Source organism: Anser cygnoides, chromosome 34, assembly GCF_040182565.1.
Source record: "Anser cygnoides isolate HZ-2024a breed goose chromosome 34, Taihu_goose_T2T_genome, whole genome shotgun sequence".
Taxonomy (NCBI): domain Eukaryota; kingdom Metazoa; phylum Chordata; class Aves; order Anseriformes; family Anatidae; genus Anser; species Anser cygnoides.
Window position 1 is genome coordinate 77,553 of NC_089906.1, and position 15,015 is coordinate 92,567.

The 15,015-nt window shown below is 72.4% G+C and overlaps 2 protein-coding genes across 2 annotated transcripts; one reads left to right on the forward strand and one right to left on the reverse strand.

The window, feature by feature from the left end:
- Positions 1 to 2,261: 2,261 nt before the first annotated feature.
- On the reverse strand, positions 2,262 to 7,718 carry DNAJB1 (DnaJ heat shock protein family (Hsp40) member B1). Its single transcript, XM_066986433.1, is given in 8 exon segments — positions 2,262 to 2,436; positions 2,439 to 2,628; positions 2,729 to 3,035; positions 3,037 to 3,071; positions 3,073 to 3,263; positions 3,266 to 3,301; positions 5,431 to 6,609; positions 7,358 to 7,718. Coding segments are annotated over 7 exon segments (1,008 nt in total). The 5' UTR covers positions 5,642 to 6,609; positions 7,358 to 7,718; the 3' UTR covers positions 2,262 to 2,398.
- Positions 7,719 to 8,746: 1,028 nt separating this feature from the next.
- On the forward strand, positions 8,747 to 14,908 carry LOC136788242 (very-long-chain enoyl-CoA reductase-like). The gene is given in 13 exon segments (XM_066986436.1): positions 8,747 to 8,905; positions 9,508 to 9,559; positions 10,011 to 10,055; positions 10,170 to 10,273; positions 10,909 to 11,024; positions 11,451 to 11,556; positions 11,646 to 11,715; positions 11,848 to 11,865; positions 11,868 to 11,893; positions 12,839 to 12,896; positions 13,428 to 13,516; positions 14,057 to 14,102; positions 14,568 to 14,908. Coding segments are annotated over 13 exon segments (1,002 nt in total). The 5' UTR covers positions 8,747 to 8,761; the 3' UTR covers positions 14,696 to 14,908.
- Positions 14,909 to 15,015: the final 107 nt, after the last annotated feature.

Genomic DNA, 15,015 nt, shown 5'->3' on the forward strand with positions numbered 1-15,015 from the left:
CCCCCCAGGCAGCCCCGGGGCTGGGTCCCGCCGCCCCCCCCGGCCCGGTCCAGGCCCCCCGGCCCAGTTCCGCCCCCCCGCCCGGTTTTGCCCCCCCGGCCCGGTTTTGCCCCCCTGCCCCCTCACCGGTCCCCTCCGCTCCTCAAACTCCAGCCGGGCGCTGCCGGGCCCAGGCCCCGCCGGAAGGGAGGGAGGGCAGGGGGCGGGGCTCGCCGCCTCTCTCGCCCAATCAGCGCCGCGCCCCGCTCGGCCGGCCAATGGGAGGGCGGCGGGGTGAGCTCCGGAGGGCTCCGCTCCCACCCCCCCCCACCCCCCCCTTCTCGGGAATGGTCGCGCCCGGCCCCGCCCGGCCCCGCCCGCGGGCGGCGGTACCAAGCGCGGGGCGGGGGTGGGTGTGGGCGGACTACAAGTCCCGGCATGCCCCGCGGGGCGGGGTGGGACAGGGGACGGGGAGGGCGGGGGAGGGAGGAGAAGCCCCCCGAAATGGCAGCGGGGAGGGGGAGGAAGGGGGACCCCCCAGAAGGGCACCGGGGGGGAAGGGGAGGCCCCCCCCGAGAGGATATTTTGGGGAACCCCCCCACATCCCAAACCCCCTGGAGAGGACCCCCCCCAAAACCCAGCTCCCCCGGGAGGACATTTTGGGGACCCCCCCCCCACATCCCAGCCCCCAGAAGAGATTTTGGGGGACCCTCCCCAAATCCCAGCCCCCCAGAAGAGAACATTTTGGGGACTCCCCCCATGACATTTTGGGGGACCCTCCCCAAATCCCAGCCCCCCTCCCCCAAAAGGACATTTTGGGGGACCCCCCCAACAGACACAGAGGCGGGGGCGCTCTGACGACTTTTTACTAATTACCCGTGAACTTTACAACGCTTTCTACAAAAATCTGTACAGCGTGCGCGCTCCTGTTGCAGGAACAGACCCTTTTCCGGGCGTTTTTATCCCAAAGGATAAGAGGGGCGAGGCCCAGCCCGGCCTCCGCAGCACCCCAGGGTGGGGGGCCCAAATCTGGGGGGGGGGGAGGGGGCTGCACCCAGCGAGATGAGGAAGGGGCAGCGCGGTCCTGAGCACGATTGGGGGGGGTGGCGGGGGTCCTGTCCCCCCCCAGGTGGCATCGGGGAGGGGGTCCCAGAAGTGTCCCCGCCACCCCCAGGCGGCCCCGGGAGGTGACAGCGCGGTGGAGGCCACCTCGTGGTCCCGGCCCGCGGAGGTGGCAGCGAGGAGGTCCCGGGGGGGTCACGGTGAGGTCCCTGTCCCCCCCAGGAGGTGGCAGTGAGGACACGAGGAGGTCCCAGCACGTGGCCAGGCCCCGCGGTGGTCCCCAGCTCCTGAAGGTCATCGTGGTGAGGCCACGGCGAGGTCCTTGTCACCCCCAGGTGGCGGGGAGGAGGACAGGACGTGGTCCCAGGATGTGGAGATGATGGCGAAGAAGTCACGGCGTGGTTCCTGTCACCCACAAATGATGGGGAGGAGAACATGGCGTGGTCCCAGAACGTGGAGGTGAAGTCACAGCGCGGTCCCTGTCACCCAGAAACGATGGTGAGCAGGACAGGACGCGGTCCCAGAACGCGGAGATGGTGCTGAAGAAGTCACAGCGCGGTCCCTGTCCCCCCCAGGTGGTGGCGGCGAGGACACGAGGAGGTCCCAGCACGTGGTGAGGCCCCGCGGTGGTTCCCGGCTCCTGGAGATGGTCACGGGGAGGACAGGACGTGGTCCTGGCACATGGCGAGGCCACAGCGAGGTTCATGTCACCCCCAGGTGGTGGCAGTGAGGACAGGACGTGGTCCCAGCACGTGGAGATGACGGCGAAGAAGTCCCGGCGCGGTCCCTGTCCCCCACAAATGATGGGGAGAACGACAAGGTGTGGTCCCAAAACGTGGAGATGACGGCGAAGACGTCACAGCGAGGTTCCTGTCCCCCACAAATGGCGGGGAGCAGGACAGGACGTGGTCCCAGCACGTGGAGATGACGGCGAAGAAGTCCCGGCGCGGTCCCTGTCCCCCCAGGTGGTGGCGGTGAGGCCACAGCGAGGTCCTTGCCCCCCCCCGATGGTGGGGAGGGGGACACGAGGAGGTCCACAGGTGCTCGGGGCAAGGCCCCGCGGTGGTCCCCAGCCCCCGGCGAGCCCCTCATCACCCCCAGCCGGTCACCAGGAGGCCGCGCCGAGGTCCCCACACGTGGCCAGGAGCCGGGTGCACCCCGGGGCTCCTTTTGGGGGCTCAGCCACCCCCACACACACCCCCGCAGCCAAACGGTGCCCCCCCGGCGCCCTCTCCGCCGGGGGACCCCGAACTCCCGCTCCGGTCCCAAAACAAAAGGCGGAACCCCTCCACCCCGAAGCGATGACAAAAAGGGAACCCCCCCCCAAAACCCTCCCCCCGAGTCCGCGCGGCGGGCGCTAGACGGGCAGGATCTGCTCCAGGATGGGCTTCGAGGAGGGGGGATCCTGTCGGGGAAGCGGACCTCGAACTCGATGATGAGGTCCCCGCGCTGCTCGGGGGTTTTGGGGTACGGGAGCCCCTCGCCGGGGATGCGCCGCTTGACGCCGGGCTTCAGCACGTCCTTGAAGACCATGGGGATGGTGCGGCCGTCCAGCGTCGGCGTGTTCACCGTGCACCCGCACAGCGCCTGGACGCGGAGAAGGGGGGGAAAAGGGGTCAGGACGCGCCCCAAAACGCCCCCCCCCAAGCCCCAAGCCCCGAAGAAACCCCCCGGGCCCGGCGCCCACCTCGCGGAGGCTGATTTTGGCCGGGTAGATGATGTCGGAGCCCTCGCGGCGGAAGACGCCGTGCGGCTTGTCTTTTACAACAAAGACGATGTCGGCGGGGATGTTGTTGGGGGTCTGGTCGCCCTCCTTGGGGAAGGTGATCTTGGTGCCCTCCTTCCAGCCCCGCTTCACCTCGATGGTGAGGATCTTGTCCTCGGTGCGCACCGTCTTGCCGTCGGGGTTGAGGCGCTTGTGGGAGATCTTCATCTTCTTGGTGCAGCCGGCGTAGATCTCCTCCAGGGAGACCTTGAGGTCGTAGAGCACGGGGGTCCTGCTTACGGCACCCCCCGTCCTGGCCGCCCCCGGCCGCCGCGGGGGAAGCTGATGTTGCCGAAGCCGCCCATGTGGAAGGTGGTGAAGGCGTCGTCCGCCTCCATGTCGTCGTCGCCGTTGCGCTGCACGAAGAAGGTGTCGAAGGGGTTGCGGCCGTCGAAGAACTCGGCGAACATGGCGTGGGGGTCGCCGCGGAAGGTGTAGGTGAAGGTGGGGCCGTTGGCCCCCCGGCGCCCGAGGTGGGGGCGCCGCCTTTCAGCCCTGCGGGGGAGGGGGAGAGAAGCCGGGCTTCCGTCAGCACCGTGGGGCTGGGGGGGGGGGGGCCGGGACGCGGCGCCGCAGTCGGGCCCGGCGGTGCTGGGACGGGCGGGCCAGTTCTTCCTGCTCCGCAAACCGCGGCGGCGCTGCCAACGCCGCTCCCTGCGCCCCGGCCCAGCCCCGCGGCGCCAGCTCCCACGCCCCGGCCGCCTTTTGGGCTCGGTTCCTGCCTTTTTGGGCTCGGAAGTATGGGCAGGAGGGGGGAGAGAAAAGCCTCGTCCCCGTGCATGGCTCCGCCACGGGGGCTTCATGTGGGGGGGGGGGATAGGGGCCACGTGGGGCCGGCGCTGCTCTTTCGCAAGCGGCCCCCGCCCAGCCCCTCATTAGCCCGGCCCCTCATTAGCACGGTGACGGTGCCGGCAGCCGCCCCGACCTGTCCCCGGCGAGCCCCAAACCGGCCCCACGGCCCCCCCCCGCCCCCGCCGCGCCCCGCATCCCCCTGGGGCCTGACGCCGCCGCTCCCTCCCACGCCCAGCCCCAGCCCCGCTGCCCCGGGGGTGCCCGGGGCTGGGAACCCCCCCGCCCCGTTTCAGTGGCCCAGAGGGGGACGAGCTCCCCCCCCCCAGGGTGTTGTGCTTGTCAGAGGGGGGTGCGCCGCCCCCCCGGCACGCCTTTAATCTGGGTGCCCCCCTGTCCCGTAACCCCATGGCCTGCTGCCCCCCTGTACCCCCCCAAACCAAAATCCCCCCAGAAACAACCCCCATGGCCTGCCGTCCCCCCTGACCCCCCTTCCAAATTAACCTCACAGCCTGTCCCCCCCCAAAAACGCCCCCCCCATGGCCTGCCGTCCCCCTGTACCCCCCCAAAAAGTGACCCCCATGGCCTGCCTCCCCCCTGTGCCGCCCGAAAACCCAACCTCCCCCCATGCCTCCCCCCCAAAAACAACCCCCATGGCCTGCCTCCCCCCATACACCCCCAAACGAACCCCCCAGTCTTCCTTTCCGTTGTGCCCCCCCAAACCAAGCTCTGCCCCCTCCCCACTAACCCCATTATCTCCCCGTCGACACCCCCAGCCTGCCTTGTCCCCATAACCCCCACGTCCCCCCCCCCAAATTAACCCCACAGCCTGCCTTCCCCCTGTGCCCCCCCCCCATGGGTACCTCGCCCCATTAATTCCCCCCGAGCCTGCCTCCCCCCACATCGTTAACCCCACAGTCACCCCCCCTTCCCCCAAAACCTATCCCCCCCCACAAACCACCCCCTTACAGCCCACCTCCGCCCCAACCCCCCCCCCCCCCAGACAATACCTCCCCCCAACACCCCCCGACCCCCATTTCCCCCACAAGCCCCCCCATTAGCAGGACGTTTTGGGGTCAGGGACAACCTGCCCCTATAACAACCCCCCCATGCTCTCCCCCAGCAGGGCCCAGCCCAGACCCCCCCCCCCCCCCAAAAAACCTGGGTCTCCCCCTCCCAAAACAGACCAGGGCTCCCCCACCCTCATCACACCGGGGTCTTTCTCCCCCCGCCCCCCAACTTAATGGGGTCTTCCCCCCCCCACCAAAGTACCACTGCCCCCCCCCCCCCAAATTACCCGGGTCTCTCTTCCCTCCATATACTGAGAACCCCCCCCCCCCCCAAAAAAATCTTACCAGGGCCTCCCCCTAGAAAATTTACCGGGGACCCCCAGCTTACCGGGGTCTTCCCCCCCCCAAAAACAACTTACTGGGAGCCCCCTAACTTACAGGGACCCCCCAAAAAAAACCTCCCAGGGACCCCTTACCAAGGACCTTTCTCAACCTACTGGGGTCTCCCCAAAAACTTACCACAGTCTTCCCCCCCCCCCAAAAATTTACCAGGATCCCCCTCCCCAACTTACTAGCCCCCCAGCCCCAAATTACCGAGGTCTCCCCCGGAAACCATGCAGCATCTCCCCCCGCCAGAAAAAAACACTACCGAGGACCCCCCCCCCCAACAATTTACCGGGGTCTCCCCCCAAAACTTGACGGGACCGGGACCCCACGCCCCCAAAAACTTAACAGGATCGGGCTCCCCCCCAAACTCACCGGGGCCTCTTCTCCCCCCCGCCACAACTCCCCGGCCCCCCCCCCCGCCCGCCCGCCGGCGCTCACCCTCCTCGCCGTACTTGTCGAAGATCTCCCTCTTCTTGGGGTCGCTCAGCACGTCGTAGGCCTCGGCCACCTCCTTGAAGCGCTCCTCGGCCCCGGGCTCCTTGTTCTTGTCCGGGTGGAAGCGCAGCGCCTGCCGCCGGTACGCCCGCTTCACCTCCTCCTCCGAGGCCCCGCGGGGCAGCCCCAGCGTGCGGTAATAATCCTTCCCCATCCCCGCTCCCCGCCGCCGCCCGGCCCGGCCCCGGCCCGGCCCCGGCCCCGCCGCTTAAATAGGCCCCGGCGGCGGAACCTTCCAGAGCGCCGCCGCCGCCTCCAGAACCTTCCGGCCGCGCCCCGCCGCCGTCCAATCGGCGCCCGCCGTCGCGCCGCGTGACGCGTGACGTAGGGGGAAAGGGGAGGGGCGCGCAGGCGCGGCGGGGGACTCTGGGAGGGGATTCCGGACGCTCGCGGGAAGGGAGGGGGCGTTGTCATGGTGACGAGGGGGGTCGGCGCGGTGACGTCACGCGCGGGGAGGGGCGGGGCGTCGCTATGGTAACCGGAGCCCGCGGTGATAGGCGGGGAGGGCGTCACGGCAACCGGTCCCCCGCGCGTCGCCATGGTAACCGACCCCCGCGTGTAGCCATGGCAACCGGCCCCCGCGCGCCGCCATGGTAACCGCCCCCCGCGCGCGTCGCCACGGCAACGGGCAGCCGCAGAGACAGCCCGGGCCCTGTCGCCAGTGCCACCGCCGCCAGGCCTGTCGCCATGGCAACCGTCACCCGCGTGTCGCCACGGCAACTGGCACCCGTGGAGACGGTCTGGGCCTGTTGCCAATGCCACCAGGCATGTTGCCATGGCAACCGGCACCCCGTGGACTGCCGGGCCCGTCACCGACGCCACCGTCACCCACGGTGACAGCCAGGCCTGTCACCAACGCCACCACCAACCGCGCTGACAGCTTGTCACCGCCACTCGCAGGCCGCTGTCACCCCCCGGCGGTGTCACCTGCGGCAGCCTGTCCCCTGCCACCCACCTCTCGTGGCGGTGACGGCCCGTCTCCGTGTCTCCGTCACCCCCGGCGACGCCGTCTGGGTGACAGCGGTGAGGTGACAGCACAGACGGGTCCCCTGGGGGTGTCGGTGACACGGGGACATTTGGGACACCCGGGCACGGGGACACTGGGACGCAGGACACAGGTACCTGGTGACACGGGAACACGGGCACATGGGGGGGACAGTGCTGACACGTGTCCCCAAGCCCCTTGGTGTCCCCCTGCCCCTTGGTGCCCCCCCCCCATTGTCCCCAAGCCCCCCAGTGTCCCCCCTCGGTGTCCCCAAGCCCCTCGGTGCCCCCCCGTGTCCCCTCGTGTCCCCCCCCAAGCCCTGTTGCCACCCAGTCCCCCCGGGGGGGTCACCCCAGCCCCACCCCCACCCCAGAGCCAGGCTGGGGGCGGGGTGCAGTCACCCCCCCCCCCCTTGGCACCCATGGGTGCTGCGCCAGCACCCGCCCGGCTGACTCAGCCCCCGGGGCGCACCCACCCTGACTCACGGGGGGGTGTGGGGGTGGGGGTGCGGCCCCAGGACCCCCCCCCGGCCCTGCCCCCTCCCCCAAACCCCCGCCAGCCCCCCCCAGGATCCCCCAGAGCCCCCAGGGCCCTGCAGCCCCCCTGGGATCGGGAGAGCCCCGCCCCCTGTCCATCAAGCCCCGCCCCCTGTCCCTCAAGCCCCGCCCCCTTTCCCTCAAGCCCCGCCCCGCTCTGTAGGCCCCGCCCCCTCTGCAGGCCCCGGGCCCCGCCCCTCACCCGGAGGCCCCGCCCCTCCAGCCTCACCCTTCACAGCCGGCCCCGCGGTTCCCCCGCCCCTCACGCCGACGTCACCGGCGCACCGCCCATTGGCCGGCTCCCAGCGCCGCCCTCCCTTCCCATTGGCCCCGCCGTTGCTATGCTTACCCGTTGCCCCGGAGACCGAGCCCGCCGAGCCCCCCGGCCCTGATTGGCCGCGTGCCGCCACGCGAGGCGCGCTGATTGGCTGCGGGGGCGGCCGGCCCCGCTCGCCAGGTGCGCGGAGGTGGGGGGGCGGTCACGTGGGGGCAGCGGGCGCGCGGCGGCGGCGGCGGAGCGGGCACCATGAAGCACTACGAGGTGAGGCGGCGCCGCCGGCACCAGGCCCGGCCCCGGCTCCCCCCCTCCCCCCGCGCTGCCCGCCCGGCCGAGCCTCGCCGACCCCGGGGCCGCCCGGGGGGAACAGGGGGAAGGACGCCGCGTCCTCACCGCGCATGCGCCAGGCCCCGCGGCGGCGCCGGCGCGCGTGCGTTCTGCGGGGGGTGAGGGAGCGCGCGCGCATGCGCGGCGTAGCAGCGAGGGCGGGGGGAGCGCGCGCGTGCGTGCGGCGGCAGGGAAAGGATGGAGGCGGGGGTGAGCGCGCATGCGCGAGGCGGGGGTTGCTAGGGGAGGCGGTGCGCGCGCGCACGGAACGGGAAGGCCGCGCGCATGCGCAGTGGCGGCGGCGAGGCCCGGCCCGGCTGAGGGCAGCCCCTGGAGGCCCAAGGGGGGAGGGGACGGGACATGGCCCTGTCCCCAAGGGGTGGCACCGGGGTGGCGCGGCCCCGCCCCCGGGGGGTCATGGGGGTGACCCCCCCTGTCCCCAGCGCAGTGACACCCCCCTGTCACCTGTCCCAACGCGGTGACCCCCCCCCCGTCCCCACCAGCCTGTCCCCAGCACGGTGACACCCCCCGTCCCTGTCCCCCCCCCCCATGTCCCCTGCCCCCCGTCCCCTCACCCTGGGGGGGGGGGACACATTTTGGCCCCGATTCCTTACCGGGGGGGGGAGGTGGCCCCCTGCGTCACCCGTCCCCGAAGGCCACCGGCGCTCCCGGGGGTGGTGGCCACCACTGGGCCACTGAGGCCAAGAGCCCCCCCGGGGTGGTGCGGGGGGGGCGGGGGGGGGCAGGGGGGGGTTATATTTAGCCGGGGCCCCCCCCGGCGCCGATCGCATTTCGCCCGGGGGGAGACGCCGGCAGCCCCGAAGCGTCCCTGGGGGGGGGGGAATCCCTTGGGGGGGGGGGGGCAAAATCTCTTGGGAGGGGGCAAAAGTCCCTTTGGGGGGGGGGGGAGAAGTAATTTAGGGGGGGGTAAAAGTCCCTTGGGGGGGGTAAAAGTCCCTTTGGGGGGCAGAAGAGTCCCCTGGGGGGGGGAAAAGTCCCTTGGGGGGGGTAAAAGCCCTTGGGGGGAGGGAAAAGCCCCTGGGGGGGGCAGAAGAGTCCCTTGGGGGACTGAGAAGAGTCCCCTGGGAGAGGGGGCGGCGGCGGGGGGGGGGGCAGGAAAATCCCCGTTGGTGGGGGGGGGGGGGGCGCATGGAGGGGCCGGGGGGCTGCAGGGGCTGCTGGTGGCGGCGCGGGGGCGGCCCCCCCGGGAAGAAGGCGAAGAAAGCCGTGCTCTTCTTCGAGGTGGAGATCCTGGACGCGCGCACGCGGGAGAAGCTCTGCTTCCTCGACAAGGTGAGGGCCCCCCCCGGGGGGTTCGGCCCCCCCCGGGGAATGTATGCCCCCCCGAGGGGTGTAGGGACCCCCGGAGAATTTATGGCCCCCCCCGGGGGTTTTAGAGCCCCCCATTGAATTTATGCCCCCCCCGGTGAATTTAGGCCCCCCCCGGGGGATTTATGGCCCCCCCGGTGAATTTATGCCCCCCCACACAGGGTTTAGAGCCCCCCGGGGAATTTAGGGCGCCCCTGGGGAATTTAGGCCCCCCCCCCGAAGGGTTTATGGCCCTCCCGGGGAATTTATGCCCCCCCACGAGGGGTGTAGGGACCCCCGGAGAATTTATGACCCCCGCCCGGGGGGTTTAGGCCCCCCCCCGGGGGGTTTAGAGCCCCCCATTGAATTTATGCCCCCCCGGTGAAATTAGGCCCCCCCGGGGGAATTATGGCCCCCCCGGTGAATTTAGCCCCCTCCCCGGGGGTTTCTACCCCCCCCGTGAATTTATGGCCCCTCCCCGGGGGATTTAGGGCCCTCCCCGGGGGGGTTAGGGCCCCCCCGGTCCCCATGTTGTTTTTTTTGGGGGGGGGGGGCTAAAGGGTGGTCCGGTTGTGGCCCCCCCCCAGGTGGAGCCGCAGGCGACGGTGGCGGAGATCAAAAACCTGTTCACCAAAACCCGTGCGTACGGGGGGGGGGGGGGGGGGTTTGGGGGGTCAGGGGGGTCGGGGACCTTTATGGGGTTTGGGGGGGGTTGGGGGGGCCCTGTGGGGTTTGGGGACACCTCCGGGGGGTTTGGGGGTGGTCTGTGGGGTTGGGGGGGGGAGTTGGGGATGGTCTGTGGGATTTGGGGGGGGGTTGCGGGGGGGCAGAGGGGCTTTGGGGTCCCTTGTGGGATTTGGGGGGGGGTTGGGGGGCCCTGTGGGGTTTGGGGGGGGGACCCTTATGGGATTTGGGGGGGGGGTTGGGGGGGGGCCCTGTGGGGTTTGGGGGGGGGGGACCCTTATGGGATTTGGGGCAGGGGGTTGGGAGCCCCTGTGGCATGTGGGGGGGGGGTTGGGAATTCGGGGACCCCCCCCCGGGGACCCGCGTGCTATTTGGGGACCCCCCCCCGTGTCACCCCCCCCCGCAGACCCCCAGTGGTACCCGGCCCGGCAGTCGCTGCGCCTGGACCCCAGTGAGTGCCCCCCCAACCCCCCCCCCCCCAGGCCCCATCCCCGGGGCCCCCGCGGTGCCACCAGCGGGGCTGACCCCCCGTGCCCCCCCCGTGCCCCCCCGTGCCCCCCCCCAGAGGGCCGCTCGCTGAAGGACGAGGACGTGCTGCAGTCGCTGCCCGTCGGCACCACCGCCACCTTCTACTTCCGCGACCTGGGCGCCCAGATCAGCTGGGTCACCGTGAGTGGCCGGCCCCCTGGCCCCCTGGCCCCCCCGTGTCCCCCTGTCCCCCCCCGTGTCCCCCTGTCCCCCCCGTGTCCCTCTGTCCCCCCCGTGTCCCTCTGTCCCCCCCCCTCTGTCCCCCCACCCCCCGGCTGTCCCCATCTGTCCCCCCATCCATCTCTCCCCCCCCATCCCCATGTCCCCCTGTGTCCCCCCGTCCCCATGTCCCCCCACCACCCCCCCTGTGTCCCCCCCCCCCCATGCCCCCCCCCCCCGTGCCCCCTGTCCCCGTGCCCCCGCATCCCCCAGCCGGTGCCCCCCCGTCCCTGTGTGTCCCCCCCCATCCCCATGCCCCCCCGTGCCCCCTGTGTACCCCCAGCCGGTGTCCCCCCCCCGTCCCCGTGTCCCCCCCATCCCCCTGTCCCCATGTCCCCCCCATCCCCGTGTCCCCCCCCATCCCCGTGCCCCCCCCATGTCCCCCCCATCCCCGTGTCCCCCCCCTGTTCTCCTGTCCCCCATCCCCATGCCCCCCCATGCTTCCCCTATCCCCGTGTCCCCCCCCGTCCTCCTGTCCCCCCGTCCCCGTGTCCCGCCCCGTCCCCCCCCCCCCGGCGGTGCCCCCCGTGCCCCCCCCCCACGGCGCTGCCCCCCAGGTGTTCCTGACGGAGCACGCGGGCCCGCTGCTCATCTACCTGCTCTTCTACTTCCGCCTGCCCTTCCTCTACGGCCCCCGCTACGACTTCACCGCCAGCCGCCACGCCGTCGTCCAGTCCGTGGGGGGGCCGGGGGGGCCTGGGGGGGGCAAGGGGGGTGAAAGGGGGTCCTGGGGGGTGAAGGGGGTCCTGAGGGGCTGGGGGGGGGGGTAAGGGGGGTGATAGGGGGTCCCAGGGATCCTGGAGGGGGGAAAGGGGTCCTGGGGAGTTCTGGGGGGGGGGGCAGGGATGGTGAAAGGGGGTCCCAGGGGGTCCTGGGGGGCCTGGGGGGTCAAGGGGGAGAAGGGGGGGCTAAGGGGGCCTGGGGGGGCACACTTGGGGTCCCTCAAACCTTGGGGGGGGGTTCCCTTAGCCTCCTTACCCCACAGGAGGAGGTGCAGCTACCGGGTGGCGGGTCTGGGGGCTGAATTTGGGGTGCTCCTCCCCCCACCCACCCAATTACCCCCCTAATTACCCCCCTAATTAACCGCCCCCCCCCGCAGCCTGGCCTGCGTCTGCCACTCCTTCCACTACGTCAAGCGCCTGCTGGAGACGCTCTTCGTGCACCGCTTCTCCCACGGCACCATGCCGCTGCGCAACATCTTCAAGGTGCCCCCCCCCGCAGAACAACCCCCCCGGGACCCCCGTGTCCCCCCCCCCCCCAAAAAAAAACCCTTAATTTTTGTGTCCCCCCCCAGAACTGCACCTACTACTGGGGCTTCGCCGCCTGGATGGCGTACTACATCAACCACCCCCTCTACACCCCCCGGTGAGAGCCCCCCCCCGGAAAAAAATCACCCTGCGACCCCCCTGACCGAGATCTGGCCCCCCCCAGACGAGGGGGGGGGGATTTGAGGCCGGGGGGGGCGCTGAGCCCGTCCCCGTGTCCCCCCCCCCCCGCAGCGTACGGCGATGAGCAGGGAAGCTGGCGCTCGCCGTATTCCTGGTGGGTGCTGGGGGGCTTGGGGGGTCCTGGGGGCTGGGGGGGTTGGGGGGGTCGGGGGCCTGGGGGGTCGGGGGGCTGGGGGCGCTATGGGGGGGTTTGGGGGTCGTGGGGGCTGGGGGGGCTCGTGGGGGGCTGGGGGGCACCATGGGGGGGGGTTTGGGGGGGGTCATGGGGGGGCTATGGGGGGTTGGGGGGTCGTGGGGGGCTGGGGGGGTCGTGGGGGGGCTATGGGGGGGTTTGGGGGGTCGTGGGGGACTGGGGGGGGTCCTGGGGGCTGGGGGGGTTGGGGGTCGTGGGGGCCTGGGGGGGTCGTGGGGGGGCTGGGGGGCGCTATGGGGGGGTTTGGGGGTCGTGGGGGGCTGGGGGGGCTCGTGGGGGGCTGGGGGGCACTATGGGGGGGTTTGGGGGGTCATGGGGGGGGCTATGGGGGGGTTGGGGGGTCGTGGGGGGCTGGGGGGTCGGGGGGCTATGGGGGGTTTGGGGGTCGTGGGGGACTGGGGGGTTCTGGGGGGTTCTGGGGGGTTCTGGGGGCTGGGGGGTTGGGGGGTTCTGGGGGTCCTGGGGGCTGGGGGGGTTGGGGGGGTCCTGGGGGGCTATGGGGGGGTTTGGGGGTCGTGGGGGCCTGGGGGGGGGTTGGGAGGGGGGTCAAGGGGGTATTGGGGGGTTGGGGGGGTCGTGGGGGGCTGGGGGGTCGTGGGGGGCTACGGGGGGGTTTGGGGGCCATGGAGGGGTCGTGGGGGTCATGGGGGGTGCTGGGGGGCTCAGTGGGTTTGGGGGGCTCTGGGAGGGTCCTGGGGGGCTGGGGGGTTTGGGGGGGCCATGGGGGGGCACGGGAGGGTGTTGGGGGCACGCTTTGGGGGTGCCGGGGCGCTGGGGGGGGTCGGGGAGGTGTTGGTTTGGAGGGGGGGTGTTGGGTGCCCCCCCTCAGCCCCATGCCCCCCCCAGTTCTGCCAGCTGGGGAACTTCTCCATCCACGTGGCGCTGCGCAACCTGCGGCCGGCGGGTGAGGGGCGGGGGGGCACAGACACGGGGGGGGCACAAATACATGGGGGGGGGGCACACGGGGGGGCACACACACCGGGGGGCACAGGGAGGGGCACAGACACGGGGGGGGGCACAGACACATGGGGGGGGGGGGCAAAAACACCAGGGGGGGCACAGACACAGGGGGGGCACACCGGGGGGGCACGGGGGGGGGGCAAAAACACCGGGGGGGGCACAGACACGGGGGGGGGGCGCAGAGGGGGGGGGGGACACAAACACACGGGGGGGCACAAACACCGGGGGGAGCACAGACACGGGGGGGGGGGGGACACAAACACACGGGGGGGCACGGAGGGGGGGCACACGGGGGGGGGGGCACACGGGGGGGGCACGCTCAGGGTGCAAACAGGGGCTGGGGGGGGCTCACAGAGGGGCAGCTGGGGGGGGTGCTCCTGCTCACGCCCTGTGCACGCCCGCGTGTGCCCCCCCGCTCACACTCACACGTGTGCCCCCCCGTGCTCACACGTGTGCCCCCCCCCCGCCCCCCCAGGCTCCAAGGCGCGGCGCATCCCCTACCCCACGCGCAACCCCTTCACCTGGCTCTTCCTGCTCGTCTCCTGCCCCAACTACACCTACGAGGTGGGGGGGCGCGGGGGGCACCCCTGGGGGGGGGGGCACCCCTGGGGGGGGGCACCCCAATGAGGGGAGGCACCCCTGGGTGGGGGGAGGCACCCTGTTTGGGGGGTACCCCTCTTTGGGGGGGGGGGGGGGGGGTACCCTATTTGAGGGGGGGGGCCCTGGGTGGGGGGGGGAAATCCCTGTTTGGGGGGGGGTACCCCTCTCGGGGGGGGGGGCACCCCAATGGGGGGGTACCCCTCTTGGGGGGCACCCCTTGGGTTGGGGGGGTGGCACTGCTTATGGGGGGTACCCCTGTTGGGGGGCACCCCAATGTTTGGGGGCAGTTGTGTTTGGGGGGGGCACCACAACGAGGGGTGGCACTGCTTACGGGGGACACCCCTGTTTGGGGGAGGGGTGCAGCCCTGTTTGGGGGGGGGGATCCCTGTTTGGGGGGGCACCACAATGGGGGAGGCACTGCTTAAGGGGGCACCCCTGGGTGGGGGGGCACAGCCCTGTTTGGGAGGACCCCCCCCCCAAATGGGTGCTGCCCTCCCCCCCCAGGTCGGGTCCTGGATCGGCTTCACCATCATGACACAGTGCCTGCCCGGTGAGCGCCCCCCCGTGTGTCCCCCCCCCCGGTGTCCCCAAGCCCCCTGCCCCCCCCAGGGCCCTGTCCCCCCCCGCCGTGTCCCCACATCCCCCCCCGCTGCCCCCCGTCCCTCTGAGGCCCCCACGTCGGCGGTGGCCCTGTCCCCTCGGGTCCCCTCGGGTCCCCAGGTCCCCTGCCCCCCCTCCCCCAGCGACCCTTCTCCCCTGGGGTCCCCTCACCCCCCGCCGTGTCCCCAACCCCCCCGTGTCCCCTTGCCCCCCCTGCCCCCTGGGGTCCCCCCGCCCCCTGGGGTCCCCCCTCACCCCGCACATCCCCGTGTCCCCCTTGCCCCTCACCCCCCCATGTCCCCCACTGTCCCCCTCCCCCCCGGTGTCCCCCCTCCCCCCCGGTGTCCCCCAACCCCTCCGGTGTCCCCAACCCCCCGGTGTCCCCCCGGCCCCCCCGCTGACGGTGCCCCCGCAGTGGCGCTCTTCTCGCTGGTGGGCTTCGTGCAGATGGCCATCTGGGCGCAGGGCAAGCACCGCAGCTACCTGCGGGAGTTCCGCGACTACCCCCCGCTGCGCTCGCCCATCGTCCCCTTCCTGCTGTGACACCGCGGGGACGCCGCGGGGACACGGGGGGCGCCGCCGCCTGTGTCCCCCCCAACACCCCGCCCCGAGCAGGACGCCCGAGGACCCGGCCCCGTCGTCCCCGTCCCGCGGTGACGGCAGCGCCGGCGAGGGCACCGCCGGTGTCACCGACCCGCGCCCCCCGCCCCCGTTGTCCCCAAGTCCCCGAGGATGGGAATAAACGGTGTCACCCCCCCCGTGTGTGTGTGGCCTGTCCTTGTGTCCCCCCCCCCCCCGGGGACGCGGGAGGGCGCGCGGCCACCCCCGGGGACAGCCCGCGGTCCCCCCGAGGCGGTGACGAG